The 15,673-nt window shown below is 40.1% G+C and overlaps 1 protein-coding gene across 9 annotated transcripts in view; it reads left to right on the top strand.

The window, feature by feature from the left end:
* Nucleotides 1–36: 36 nt before the first annotated feature.
* LRCH3 (leucine rich repeats and calponin homology domain containing 3) overlaps nucleotides 37–15,673 on the top strand; it is a 120,954-nt gene continuing 105,317 nt past the window's right edge. For 6 of the 9 annotated variants that reach the window (XR_010406206.1, XM_045903039.3, XM_045903037.3 and 3 more), the window contains exon 1: nucleotides 38–348. Coding sequence is in view for 8 of the 9 variants with exons in the window: in XM_045903039.3 (XP_045758995.1) it covers nucleotides 87–348 (262 nt within the window). In the remaining variant the exon portion in view is untranslated. Of the gene's footprint in view, nucleotides 349–392; nucleotides 599–15,673 lie in introns of those variants that run through there. The other 3 variants (XM_045903041.3, XM_064574087.1, XM_064574272.1) reach the window with 2 other exon arrangements.

The following is a 15,673-nucleotide window of genomic DNA, read 5'->3' as shown; positions in this document are numbered from 1 at the left end:
GGGGTCAGATTGCCCCTTTCCCCGCCCATCCATCAGTTCTGGCAGCGCATGCGCTGAGCCGTGGGCTGGAGAGTTGCTGGTTGGAAATGGCGGCTGCAGGCTTAGTTGCTGTGGCCACGGCTGCAGAGTACTCTGGCCAGGTAGCATCGGGAGGTAACCTCTCCGGTGTTAACTGCGGCCCAAGCTCCGGGACAGGCCCTGGTCCTGGCCCGGGTTCGTGGAGCCGCTCCCTCGATCGAGCGCTGGAGGAGGCGGCAGTGACCGGGGTGCTGAGCCTGAGCGGCCGGAAACTGAGGGAGTTTCCCCGGGGAGCGGCCAACCACGACCTGACGGACACCACCCGGGCGGGTGAGTGGGGCATGGGGCATCCCTGCCGACCAGGGGCCTGGGGCGCGACCCAGGCCGCTCCAGCCGGTGGGAGGACTTGGGGGTAGTTCCAGCAACCGGTCCATAGCGCCTGGTTGGGACCCGGGTAACGGGGAGAAGCCGACTGCCCCAACCCGGCCAGCCCCCCCAGGCCTGCGGGCCGGACCCCGAGCCCGGGGCGAGGCGGCGGACTGCGGCATCTCTCGGGGAAGAGGACCGTAGGGCGAGATGGGTAGGGTTTTACTCTCCTAGAAAATTTAACTTCTGCCGCTGCGGAGGCAGACCCTGGCCCCGCCCCGGCTTCTGCAGGCCCTTTCAGATTTGGGATGCCAGCTTCGCTAAGATTGGGGATTGTAGCTCGCTCTTAATAGATCAGAGCAGCACTGGTCACTGCGTCGTCGGGGAAGCGTTGATCTGAGCACTGGCGTTTCTTCGAGAGTTGTTTTTAATGTGAACCCTGGGCTGTAACTTTTCTTTCTCTGCCTTTATCTGGTTGACTTACGAGAGTTAACTTGTGGAAATAACTAGAGCCAGCCTTCAGGCTCATAGTACTTTTCTCTCTCCTCATGCCCTCCCAGAAAAGTTGAGGGAAGAAAAGATACGTTTATTGCCTACCGTGTCTGTATTTAATGCTTTTTAAAAATAAACATTACTTTGTTTTATACATGTTTTTGAACACAGGAAAGGTAATAAGGAATTGGGTATTATTTGGTTTTCTTAGTTGTAGAGAACAATGTCTGGTGACTGAGGCGTTCAACATAATATGTTTTTCTTGTGTTTAAAATATAGCTTCCTCAGGGAGTAGATTAAAAACTGAGTCTATTCATGTTTAACACAAAGGAGGAAAAAAAATTCCTTATTCATGTTTGTATAGTATGATGTAGTTAGGTATTTGATTTTGATATAGTGTTTTTTTGCAATGAAAGAATGTATAGTACTTTGTGTCTTGTATTTATTCCATTTTACTTTATTTTAAAATTTGATTTAATAATTTTCTATGTGCACGTATTAAAGATTGATGAGTATTACATATGATTCACTCGTGTTAGAAAAATAAATGGAACTGTTAAACTACTTCAAGAACCTTCTTTACAGAGAAACTTTCACTCTAGTGTAAAATGGAAGAAAGTAAATGTCTAATTATTTAATCTCTTTTTCGAAACAGTTGTACTGAAGATAGTTTGTATTTTTTAGTGAATGTTATAAAAATTAAACTTTCTTGCTAAGGTAAATATGAGCAGCCACTTGCTTTTTGCATATGTTCTGATGGACAACATCTAAAATTGTCAGTCATACCCCAGATTTCCTGATTCTGTTCAGGAGATGGCTATATGGCATATGATTGTTCAGGAGATGGGTAATAATAGTGATTTTATATTGGTGTGAGTCATTTCAGTATTACTACATTAAGCCTGAAGCTAAAGAACAAGTTGATTACAGGAGTTTATCTGGTTCATTATCTCACCCGCTTTCAAATAGTTCTAGGACTAACACGTTTTGCTTTTAAGAAATATTTTATTAACTAACAAAGAAAACCCAAAGCTATTTATGAAGAAAAATAACTAATCCTAATGAATTTTTCCCTTACTGTGCTCTGAATTAATTTTATTTTAAAATTTTTTTATTTTTTTTATTTTTTATTTTTGGAGAGGGAGAGAGAGAATCTTAAGCAGGGTCCACACCCAGCATGGAGCCGACAGGCTCAGTCTCACAACCCTGAGATCCTTACCTGAGCCAAAATCAGGAGTTGGTTGCTTAACTAACCGAGCCTCCCAGGCACCTCTTAAATATTTTATTTTTAAATAATCTCTACGCACAATGTGGCCTCAGACTCACGACCTCGAGATCAAGAGTCACACACTCTTACAACTGGGGAGCCAGCCAGGTGCCCCTCTGAATTATTTTAAACAGATAATTTAATGTGGATATCATCATTTATTGAGTATACAGTGTGCTATTCATTGTTAGGTGTTTTAAAATACATTCCCTTATTAAATGCTCAAACAACCAATGGACTAAGCATTATTATCCCCACTTTACATATGAACAGGCACTGGGAATTTACAGATGAGGAATCACTCAGAGAAAGTCATGTAACTAGTATAAGTGGTAGAATTTCAGCCCAGGTCCATCTAACTCTTTCCTCTCTGCTATGCCACATAGCCTCCGAATGTTCAGATAGATATTACTATTGCTGTTTTTACAGTTAGTGAAATCAGGGTTTGGAGATATTAGATAATTTGCTCAAAGACCTGTAGCTAAAGGCCAGGAGAGGCATATTAGCCGGGATTTGAGCCTGGTTTGAGGTAACTCCAAAACCATAGTGTACCTGTAATATCAGGTACTTTGATGAATTCAGACACAACTTATGTTAGCTAAAATGTTTTGTTTAGATTCTTTAAAATTTAAAGCCAGGAAAATTATTTGAATATTTTATATATCTATATATAATATAGATAAATATTATAATATCTGTATTATAGATAATATGTGATATATATTATCTATATATAATGTATATATCTGATATATATTATAATAGATATAGATATATATCAAAGTTGCCATGCAGTCTGTTCTCTCATAATGTATAGAATGTATCTGGTAGAGCTGCTGTCCTTCAAGAGTTTATATTCTAAGAAACAGCATATATTACCCATACCATTTATAATTTGACATGATTAGAATTCATCAGGAACATTTTCTTGAGGTTTTTCACTCTTGCTTGTTAAAAAAGGTAGATCTTTAGGAAAGGGGAAATATTTATTGGGGAATAGGTAACTTGATCCAGCAGACAAGGAAAATCTTAGAAGGAAATCATAGAAGACTTTTTGGGGCAGAAAGGATGTAGCTTGGATTTGGGTAGGCAGAAATAAGAAGGAAAGCCATTGTAGGCAGTGGTGGACAACATGCAAAAAATCCTAGCGTATATGGCACATAAGTTAATTTTGCCAGTCCGTTACGCATTCCTCTTTCATTTGATAACAATACTCCAGTTTTCCTAGGAAATCACCCCTCTTGGTTTTATGGATGCCCCGCCCCAACACAAGGGTGTGCACATGACTGAGGCAGGCCTCACCAATCTTATGTAGCCCATCCTTCTGGCTACAGTGATTGTTCAGAGATGGGCACATTTCCAGTCAGCACACATGACTGTTAATTCTGAATTTTTTTTTGGAGCTATTGAGAAAGAGGCATGCTTTGGACCCTGGGGTTGCTGAGAGAATACAGTGTGAGCCTGGAACTTACCAATAAATGGAAGGCAGAGCCAAATGATGGAAAGAGTGAGACCAAGTTCTGGTGATTGTGTTTGAACCTTTGGAACAATAGCCAGGCCTTAAGTTAGTGCTGTCCTTGAACTTTCAAATTATGCAAGCTAATAAATTCCCTTCTCTGCTTAATTTGAGCAGAATTTTTTGATACAAAATCAAGAGTCCTGACTAATACTGTGAGACTGCTCTTGATAATATTGGGGTCAGGCCAGTTTGGTCAGAATAAATGGTTGGATTCGAGAGTATATGAGCTACCTTTTGTATATGTGGAAGCTAGATTGAGGATAGGTTTACTGGGATTGAGATAGGGAGACTAATCAACATTCATTCGTTGAACAAACATTTGTTAAGGAATTTGGCAGGTGCAGATGTACAAAGAGGACCAACACTTTCTGCCCTCAGAGAGCTCAGGGGATCTAATGGAGGAATAAATAAATAAATGTAAAGATTATTTGACTCATCTAGTAATAGCAAAACTTTTCTGTGTAAGGCATTATACTAGCTAATACAAAGGAAAAAAAGAAGAGGCTTTAACCTGTAAGAATTAAGAAATCTAGTAATCTGGTTGGGTGGCTGCAATAATAATCTAAATCTCTGAAGGAATGAAAAATAGAGATCATATTGGAAAATGAAAATGTACAAATGCTGATTGCATTTATTTTTTTTTTTTAAAAAAGAACAATGCATCGAAAATGACTGAGTTGTTAAATCTGGAGAACTAGGAAGATGGTGATGCATTGATAATAATAGCTAACATTTATTGAGCTGTTAGCATATTTCAGGTGTTGTTCCAAGCTGTATATGTAAAACATATGCATACAGCAACGATATGAGTTGTCAGTACTATTTTAAACCCCATTTTACATACGAAAAAATGGAGACTCAGCATTAATTTGATCAAGGTTACACAGCTAATAAGTGATAAAACCGGGATTCAAATTCAGATACATCTAATCCTAAAACTTGTTTTTTGATCACTAAGCCATACTGACAAAGAAGTTTGCTGCACATAATTTCTTCGGTTTGCTTGATACCTTTAAAGGGGTTGGTAGCCTATCTAGTTAATCCTGTGCAATGAATAGAAATGTAAATCTGGAGCTTGTTTTTTTTTTAATCTTTAAGTAAACTCTATGCCGAATGTGGGACTTGAACTCAGAACCCCAAGAAAGTTGCATGCTCTACCGACTGAGCCAGCCAGGTGCCCCTAAATCTGGAGCTTTAAGAGTGAAGTCCAGGGTACCCTATACATTTCAGAGACTCATAATGAAGAGTTTATGAGATTCTTAGAGAAACAGTACAGATTGGAAAAGTTGGTCACTTGCAATCACAGGATACACCAGCATTTAAAAAGGCAAGAAGTAGAATCAGCCTGAGAAAAAAACCAGAAACAGAGTGCCATACTAGGCCTTTAACAGAATTCAAAGACTCCTAAAGCCGAAGGAACCATAATAACCATTTAAGTCATTTTACAAATGAGAAGCAGTCTCAGAGGTTAAATGATGTTTTTAAGGTTATATGGTGAGATGGTGCTGTTTCACACAAGGCAAATAGGGGTCATAGTTGAAGCTGTGAGAAATCTCTCCTGAGTAGAAGACAGAAAATAAGAAATTAAGGACTCAGCTTTGGGGAAAAGCCTATAGTGGAAGGCAGAAGGGAGAGACTAAGATTATACCAGAAAAGAAAACAAATTTTAGATGTAGTGGGTGAGCCAAGATAATGCAGTGTTACTAAAGCCACAAGAATTGAGACTTTCAAGAAGCGGATGCTTATTTCTTAGGTAAAGAAGAATGAGGATTGCTAAAAGGAATTTAATTTTTCAAGGAAGCAGTCTATAATTTTTCAAGGTAGCAGTCTGTAAAATTATGATTTCATTAGTTTTGTTTTTTTTTTAAAGATTTTATTTATTTATTTGTGAGAGAGAGAATGAGAGAGAGAGCACATGAGAGGGGGGAGGGTCAGAGGGAGAAGTAGACTCCCCACTGAGCAGGGAGCCTGATGCGGGACTTGATCCCGGGACTCCAGGATCATGACCTGAGCCGAAGGCAGACGCTTAACCGACTGAGCCACCCAGGCGCCCCGATTTCATTAGTTTTTGAAATATGCAGTGGAGTGTAGGTCTTAAGTGGAAATCATATTGCTCTTGGATTCTTATGTATATTTTCTATCAACCACAATATATATGCTGTGAATTTTTCTTGAGTAGTGCTGCTGTTCAGTGGGTAGCTACTAGCTGTAGGTGGTTAAAATTTTAGGGGCGCCTGGGTGGCTCAGTCGTTAGGCGTCTGCCTTCGGCTCAGGTCACGATCCCAGGGTCCTGGGATTGAGCCCCACTTCAGGCTTCTTGCTCAATGGGGAGCCTGCTTCTCCCTCTCTCACTGCCCCTCTCCCTGCACTTGTGCTCTTTTTTTCTCTCTGTTGAATAGATAGGTAAAATCTTAAATAATAATAATAAAGTTAAACATTTAAATTTGGTTCCTCAGTCACACTAGCTACATTTCAAGTGCTCAGTAGCCACATGTGTCATTGGACACAGCACATTAAACAGATCCACTTCCTGTCATATTGGACAGCGCAGACAGTAGAACCTTTCCATCATTACAGAAAGTTATGTTGGACAGTGATGTTGGGGCGTACTGTTTTGACTAGAAATTGAAATTTGTTTTCTATATTATTTATTTTCTAAATCATATTCCTTTTGGCAAAGTTTTTCTATATCCGTGAAGACAGTAAGCCACCATGGTGTGTAGGGCTAAAAACACTGTGCAATAATGGTCAGAAGGCAGAGGCAAAGAGAGGAGGTGGCAGCAAATGGGGTCTAATCATAATTACATGATCCTTGGGAGCATCTCAGTGTTGGGGGGGATATATAATTTTTTCTTTCAGAAATAAGATCTTGTTCACAGAGACTGCCTATTTTTAAGCATGTCATCTTTGTTAATAGAGGTGTTAATATATATTTGATGCATTTTGCCACCCACTGAGCGTTAGGTGTTCAAATCAGGAAGAATAGTCTAAGAGCCTCAGAAATGAAGAAAGAGTAGAAAACAATAAAGCTAATTTTATTTGATTAATGAGACCAGTTCAGGTTAGTAGACTTTAAAAATCATTTCTTCTGATTTTACAGGTTTTACATGTTCATTGTGGTATGAAAAGTTTTAAAGAAGACATTAAAGATCATTCATAATTCCACTAACCAGAGATGAATTTAGTAGTGAACACTGGTTGGAACGCTTCCAAACATTTTCTTCATAAATGTACACATTCTTGAGAGTCAGACTCTTGGTTTCAGCTCAGGTCATGTTCTCCAGGGTTGTGAGGTGGAGCCCCACATAGGGCTCTGCCCTCAGCAGGGCGGGGCGGTCAGCTTGTCCTTCTTCACTCCCCTCTGCCCCTCCCCCCGCACATGCTCACTCTCTCTCTAGAATAAATAAATAAAATCTTTTAAAAAAATGTATACAGGGGCGCCTGAGTGGCTCAGATGGTTAAGCGTCTGCCTTCAGCTCAGGTCATGGTCCCGGGGTCCTGGGATCGAGTCCCGCATCGGGCTCTCTGCTCCTTGGGAGCCTGCTTCTCCCTCTGCCTCTCTCTCTCTGTCTCTCATGAATAAATAAATAAAGAAAATCTTAAAAAAAAAAAAATGTATACATTCTTACTTTTTAAAATATAAAAATGGGATCATGAAAGGCTATATCATCTAATTTTTTTTCGCTGTATGAGATACAATACCAGAAAATAGAGATCTTTAGCATAATTTTTATTTTTAAGATTTTATTTATTGCTGGGGCGCCTGGGTGGCTCAGTTGGTTAAGCGACTGCCTTCGGCTCAGGTCATGATCCTGGAGTCCCTGGATCGAGTCCCGCATCGGGCTCCTTGCTCGGCAGGGAGTCTGCTTCGTCCTCTGACCCTATCCCCTCTCATGTGTTCTCTCTCTCTCATTCTCTCTCTCTCAAATAAATAAATAAAATCTTAAAAAAAAAAAAAGATTTTATTTATTGGGTGCCTGGGTGTCTCAGATGGTTAAGCGTTTGCCTTTGGCTCAGGTCATGATCCTGGGGTCCTAGAATTGAACCCCACATCGGGCTCCCTGCTCAGCAGGGAGCCTGCTTCTCCTTCTCCCTCTGCTGTTCCCCCTGCTTGTACTCTCTCTCTAATAAAAAAATAAAAATAAAAAGTATTTATTTATTTATTTGAGAGAGATTGAGCATGTGCACACACACAGGAGTGGGGGCGGGGTGGATGGAGAGAGAATCTTGAGCAGACTCTGCCCTGAGGTCCCTGTGTATGGAGCCAGCAGGGTTGGATCTCATGACCCTGGGATCATGACCTGAGCCGAAACGAAGAGTCCCTCGTTTAATTGACTGAGCCACCCAGGTGTCCCCAGTAGCATAATTTTTAATGGTAGTACACTGTACAGATACACTGTCATTTAATTTACCCTCTTGATGTACATTGTGATTACTTTCAACTTTCACTGTTACATACGGTATTCCTGAGAATAGCCTAGTAGGTGTATATTTGCAAACTTGCCCAATTATTTCCTCAGGATAAATTCCTAGAAATATAATTGATTGGCTAAAAGGTGTGCACAATTTTGGTTTTTTTTTTATACACATTGTAAAATTGTCCTTCTAAAGATTTTATCTGTTTATTTGACAGAGAGAGACACAGCGAGAGTAGGAACACAAGCAGGGGAGTGGGAGAGGGAGAAGCAGGCTTCCTGCCAATGAGGGAGCCCAATGTGGGCCTCGATCTCAGGACCCTGGGATCATGACCTGAGCCGAAGGCAGACGCTTAATGACTGAGCCACCCAGGCACCCCTAAAATTGTCCTTCTAGAAGGATTGTTCAGCTTAGACTTGTATCAACAATGCATGAGTTGTCTTTACTTTGCACCCGCTGATCTCATTCCTTTTGATCTGTGTCATTCTGATAGGTGAGAGATGATACCTCTTCATTCTGTACTCAGTGCATCTTGAAGAATGTAATTTTTTCTGCAAGAAGAAAATGAATTCAGGGAGAAAAGATTTACTTTTTCTATTTCTATCTTCTGTCATAGAATCAGCTGGTAGCAAAGAATTGGGAGCTCTTTGTGCTTATATATAACCCGTATATATTTAATTTGAACTGCTTTATAATTGTAAGAATAATACATGTTTACTGTGGAAAATCTGATAAAATAATACACAAGGGAGGGAAAGGGAAAGGGAATGGTTCTACTAAATAGATAACCACTGTGGACATTTTGACATATTCTTCCAGGCTTTTGTTCATTTGTTTTTTCTTCCAGGGTTTTTTTCTTTTTTTTTTTTTAAATGCATGTACATATATATTGAAGAACATGGTATCAGCTTTTTGTAGTTTGCTTTTTTCCATCTTATAGCATTTAGAAATATTGTATCATGTCTGTTAACATTTTCTTATAAAAGAACTTTAATAGCTGCAGAGTATTTAATTAAATCTTTATATTTAGCCAGATCCTTTTTATTGGGCATTTAGGCGATTTCAAATTTTTCATTATTGTAAATAACACTATGAACATTTTAAAATATAATTCTTTGCTTATATCTCTTACTATTTCCTTTGGGTTAATTCCTAGAAGTGGAATTGTTCTAACAAATAATATGCAATTTTAAAAACTTAAACAGTGGGGTGCCTGGGTGGCTCAGTCGTTAAGCATCTGCCTTTGGCTCAGGTCATGATCCCAGGGTCCTGGGATCAAGTCCCGCATCGGGCTCCCTGCTTGGTGGAGAGCCTGCTTCTCCCTCTCCCGCTCCCCCTGCTTGTGTTCCTGCTCTCGCTCTGTCTCTCTCTCTGTCAAATAAATAAATAAGATCTTTAAAAAAATAAAAAATAAAAAAATAAAAACTTAAACAGTTTACAAACAAAATTTCAAAAGCGGTTCCTCATAGAAATAGTGTTACATATTGTATGTAGCCTGGCTAGGTTTATAGGCCACACACAAAAACCTAGTATTTTTTTCCGAAACATGAAAGTTGGCTTAACTCACATTTCAAACCTGTTTATACCTAAAAGCTATGGTCTCCCACGTATTTCTCTCTCTGTATAAAGATTGGAGTACCTCTCACCTCAGAGAAGGTCTGGGGTGCAGAGCTTGAAATTGCTTCAGTAGGGAACTTGAAATTTGAAGTCTTGGAATTTTCTTAAGAATTCCACTCTACATTTTCATGCTTGTTTTGAGAAGAAATCTGTGGCTTCAAATTACCAGCCATTAGGATAAACCAAACCAAATAAGTTTCTGTAATGTTTATTCCGTTGTTTTTCTCTAACACTGCCCCCCCTGCCAATTCATGTCCCAGTTTCAGAAGTATGGATATAATATTGTATATACCACTATTCTTTGTAACAAAGTTGCTATGAAAATACGCATATTTCTCAGGAAATAACATTCATATCCCTCTTACAACTTTACCTCTATTTGAAATGAGAAATCCTATAGCTCTAATGTATTCTTATCCACACACTTCTTCCTTTCTCCTCTGCCTGACAAGCAGCCCAATTCTTTTATTATACCAACACAATAGGGAAGACACCTAGGTGGCTCAGCTGGTTACTTGTGGGACTCTTGGTTTCTGCTCTGGTCATGATCTCAGGGTCATGAGATTGAGCCTGCATGGAGCTCTGGCCTCGGCATGGAGTCTGCTTGAGATTCTCTCCCTCTCTTTCCCCTTCTGCCCCTTCCCCTGCTCGCGCCTGTATGCTCTTTCTCAAATAAATAAATAAATAAAATCTTAAAAAAAACAATAGGGAAGACTGAGGTAAAAAGACCTGTTATTTATCAACACACACACACATGCACACAGGCACGCATGCTTTATATAGTTGGGCAGAGACCATGGGGAAATCATGGCTGTTGGGTATAAAGGCATCTGAAATAAGATTTAAATTTGTTTCAGGGGGAAATCTGGACTCTACTGGCATTTTTTTAAAATGGGAAGGGTGAGGGCGCCTGGGTGGCTCAGTTGGTTAAGCGACTGCCTTCGGCTCAGGTCATGATCCTGGAGTCCCGGGATCGAGTCCTGCATCAGGCTCCCTGCTCGGCGGGGAGTCTGCTTCTCCCTCTGACCCTCCCCCTGTCTCATGTGCTCTCTCTCTCTCTCTTTCTCAAATAAATAAATAAAATCTTAAAAAAAAAATAAATAAATAAAATAGGAAGGGTGAATTGTAGGATGGCACCTTCAGGTGGGTTCAGATGATATGTCTTGGATCACCACTAAATCAATGTTGAGACTAGAGGAATGGCAGCAATACACCATAGTGTACTACAAGGGGCCAAGGGTTTCTCAGGCTCTGTTTCTTTCTACTGTGCTTGTGTCTGTGGGCTGGATGGTTAATGTTATCAAATATAACATGAAATACGACTTTTGAGGAGTATCATACATGTTCGTTACTTTTTTTTCAGTTTACTTAGGAAGCAGTTACTCCACTCAAGCTTAGAAAAAAATATGGTAAATATGGTAATTCACACAAAGGAACATTATTTTGAGTTCCTGAAGTAGCCGGCAATATCAAATGCAATGCAACTAATTTTAGAATCATAACTAGTCCTAAAAATTTAAGATTTTTCCTTATTCACTTTTAACTTTCTTCCTCGCTCTTTTAAATTTCTAGAGCTTTATTATTTGAAGAAAATCTCCCCCCCCCCTTTTTTTTTAAAGTAGGCTCCACACCCAGTGTGGAGCCCATGCTGGGGCTTGAACTCATGATCCTGAGATCAAGACTTGAGTTGAAATCACGAGTCAGATGTTTAACCGACTGAGCTACCCAGGTGTCCCTGAAGAAAGTCTTAAACCAAGGATTTTAACTGATTTATTAAACTTATTTCTTACAAAAACTAAGTAATAGATGTTTTCCATTAAAAACAGGTTTTAAACTTTTTTTTCAAGATTTTTACTTATTTATTTGAGAGAGAGAGAGCATGAGCAGGGAGGAGGAGCAGAGGGAGACGCAGACTCCCGCCCTAAGCAGGGAGCCCAATGCGGGCTCCATCCCAGGACTCCAGGATCACGACCTGAGCTAAGGCAGATGCTTAACCAACTGAGCCATCCAGGCGCCCCTAAATACAGATTTTAAAAAATGATCTCACATCATAGAGAGTGAGAAGATAAACCATAGAATAAAGAAAAGATTTCGAGTAAACACACCAAACGATATCTAGAATATGTATAGAATTTCTACGAACAAGAAGACAACCCAGTAGAAAACTGAGGAGACATTTAAGCTGGTACGTACTAAAGATGAATCCCAAATGACTGATAAATATGTGAAAAAATACTCAACCTTATTTGTAATCAAAGGAATGGAAAGACCAAACCGAGGTACTATTCAAAAAACTGACAATACCAAATAGTGGAAAAAGGTAAAGCATTGGGGATATACATACAAGGCTGATGGGAATGTTAATTGATACGTTGACTTTGGAAAATACTTAGCAAAATTGAAAATACACATACTCTATGACCCAGAAATTCCAGACTCTGAGATGTAAATGCCAAAGAAACTTGTGTATAAGTATACCAGGATATATTAGTTTAAAACAACACCCATTTATTATCTTACAGTTTTATAGGTCAGAAGACTGGACTCAGCTGAGTTATCTACTCAGGGTCTCACAAGGTCAAAATCAATGTGTTGGACAATCTGGGGATTTGGGGGAAGGTATTTGCTTCCAGGATCATTCAAGGTTTGGCAGAATTCAGTTCCTCACAGTTATAAAACTGAGGTCTCTATTTTCTTGTTGGTTGTCTGCTTCAGGTCACTGTGGCATCTTGGAGGCTACCTGCATTCCTTACAGTGGCCCTCTCTACCTTCAAGCCAGCAGTGGTGTGTCAAATACTCATGCTTAGAATCATTGACTTCTGCTACCAGCCAGGGCTTGTGTGATGAGACTGGGTCTAACCAGATTATCTCTCTTTAGTTTAATTCAAAGTCAATTGATGAGTAACTTTGATTGTATCTGCAAAATCCCTTCTGCCACGTATGGGACATAATCAGAGTATATTTCATATTTATAGTCCCAGGGATTTGGGTAAGAAGTCTTGGAGGACCATTTTAGGATTCCGCCTACCATAGAGAGTTCTGTCTTTTTCTCTTTTTATTGCACAATACCTAGTACAATGTCAAATGCCCTTTGAGAATTTATTGAGTGGATGGGTGGATGGATTAATTGATAAGTGAGTGAATGAGACAGTTAAAACAGGAATGATTTAGTCTATTCACTTTCTTAGCTTTGAAAATGACAACTGACTTCTGTGTGACTGGGTTTAGTGGACACCCTTGGGACTTCAGTGATAAATAGAATTCAGTCAAAACATTCTCAAGGATAATAGCAATGAATATATTTCCCTTTGATATCAAAGTCAAGCATTCAGACCCTCTTTAATTGGTGTCATAGAGGGTAAGAGAGATGGTGTTACATGTGTTAAAAGTCAGTCCCTTGGGGCGCCTGGGTGACTCAGTCATTTAAGTACCCAGCTCTTGATTTCGGCCAGGGTCATGATCTCAGGGGCCTGAGATTGAGCCCGCCTTAGGGCTCCGGGCTCAGCAGGGAGTCAGCTTGAGGATTCTCTCTCCTCTCTCCCTCTACCCCTACCCCTGCTCTTATGCTCACTCTCTCTCAAATAAATAAATCTTTAAAAAAAAATAAAAATCCTTCAAAACATAACCAGTGGCAGTGAGAATTTCTAGGTCTGTGCAAAATTTCAAAGTAGGATCTTGATTTGCTAATAAAAGAAATTTTAAACTCTTTACAGTGAAGTAGGCTTTCCATATATGTTCAGTATTTATAAGTGATAATTATGCAAGTCTTCAGTTGTCTAAGGAAAACCTTAGCCTAGTAACTATGTGATGTTTTTTCTTAGTAACATTGTGATTTCTGGCCATCTGTTATCAAGTGACAAACCTCAGGGTCCTGGGATTGACCCCTAAGTCGGGCTCCCTGCTCCGCGGGGAGTCCGCTTCTCCCTCTGCCCCTCCCCCCATTTGTGCTTTCCCTCTCTCTGTCAAATTGTAAAGATTTTATTTATTTATTTAACAAAGAGAGACACAGCCAGAGAGGGAACACAAGCAGGGGGAGTGGGAGAGGGAGAAGCAGGCTTCTCATGCAGCAGGGACCCCATGCAGGGCTCGATCCCAGGACCCGGGGATCATGACCTGAGCCACTCAGGTGCCCCTAAAAATTTTTTTTTTTTAATTTTTTTTTTTTTTTAATTTGAGAGAGAGAGAATGAGAGAGAGAGAACACCTGAGAGGGGATAGGGTCAGAGGACGAAGCAGACTCCCCGCCAAGCAGGAAGCCCAATGCGGGACTCGATCTAGGGACTCCAGGATCATGACCTGAGCCGAAGGCAGTCGCCCAACCAACTGAGCCACCCAGGTGCCCCCTAAAAATTTTTTTAATTGAAGTATAGTTGACATACATTGTATTAGTTTCAGGTGCACATCATAGTGATTCAGCAATTCTATTCATTACTCAGTGCTCACAATAAGTGTAGTCACCATCTGTCACCATACCACATTATTACAGTATTATTGACCATATTCCCTATGCTGTACTTTTCATCCCCATGACTTATTTTATAACTGGAAGTTTGTACCTCTTAATTCCCTTCACTTATTTTGCCCATCACTCCACCCTCCTCCCCTCTGGCAACCACCAGTTGTTCTTTGTATTTAGGAGTCTGTTTCAGTTTTGTTTGTTTGTTCATTTTGTTTTTTAGATTTCACATATAAGTGAAATCATACAGAATTTATCTTTCTCTGACTGACCTATTTCACTTAGCACAATATCCCCGAGCTCCATTCATGTTGTAGCAAATGGCAAGATCTCATTCTTTTTTTTTAAGATTTTATTTATTTATTTGACAGAGAGAGACACAGTGAGAGAGGGAACACAAGCAGGGGGAGTGGGAGAGGGAGAAGCAGGCTTCCCACTGAGCAGGGAGCCCGACGCGGGGCTCGATCCCAGGACCCTGGGATCATGACCTGAGCCAAAGGCAGATGTTTAACGACTGAGCCACCCAGGCGCCCCTCTAATTCTTTTTTATAGCTGAGTAATTTATATATATGCATATCTTCTCTATCCATTAATTTATTGAAGGGCACTTAGGTTGCTTCCATATCTTGGCTATTGTAAATAATGCTGCAGTGAACATAGGGGTACATATATCTTTTTGAATTAGGGTTTTCATATTCTTTGGGTAAATACCTATTAGTAGAATTACTGGGTTGTATGGTATTTCTCTTTTTAATTTTTGAGGAGCCTCCATACTGTTCTCCACAATGGTTGTACCAATTTACATTCCTACCAACAGTGCATGAGGGTTCCCTTTCTTCTACATCCTCACCAACACTTGTTATTTCTTTTTGTTGCTAGCTATTCTGACTAGTATGAAGTGATAGCTTATTGTGGTTTGGTTTGCATTTCCCTGATAATTAGTGATGTTGAGCATTTTTTCCTGTGTCTGCTGGCCATCTGTATGTCTTCTTTGAAAAAACATTGTGTAGGGATGCCTGGGTGGCTCAGTCGGTTAAGCGTCTGCCTTCGGCTCAGGTCATGATCCCAGGATCCTGGGATCCAGCCCCGCATTGGGCTCCTTGCTCAGCAGGGAGCCTGCTTCTCCCTCTGCCTGCTGCTCCCCCTGCTTGTGCGCTCTCTCTCTCTCTTTCTCTGACAAATAAATAAAGTTTTTTAAAAATTTAAGAAAAAGAAAAAAATGTGTATTCAGGTCCTCTGCCCATTTTTTTTAAATTTATTTTTTAATTTAAATTCAATTTTTTAATTTAAATTCAATTAATTAACATATAATGTATTATTTGTCTGTGATTCATCAGTCTTATATAATACCCAGTGCTCATTACAACACATACCCTCCCCAATGTCCATCACCCAGTTACCCTAGTCCCCCATCCCCGTCCCCTCCAGCAACCCTCAGTTTGTTTCCTAAGATTAAGAGTCTCTTAGGGTTTGTCTCCCTCTCTGGTTTCGTCTTGTTTCATTTTTTTCTCTCTTCCCCTATG

This window comes from Mirounga angustirostris, unplaced genomic scaffold, assembly GCF_029215605.1.
Source record: "Mirounga angustirostris isolate CCGP_5_RB_7025 unplaced genomic scaffold, mMirAng1.0.hap1 SCAF_1, whole genome shotgun sequence".
NCBI lineage: Eukaryota > Metazoa > Chordata > Mammalia > Carnivora > Phocidae > Mirounga > Mirounga angustirostris.
This window is presented reverse-complemented; position numbering and strand designations above follow the sequence as displayed.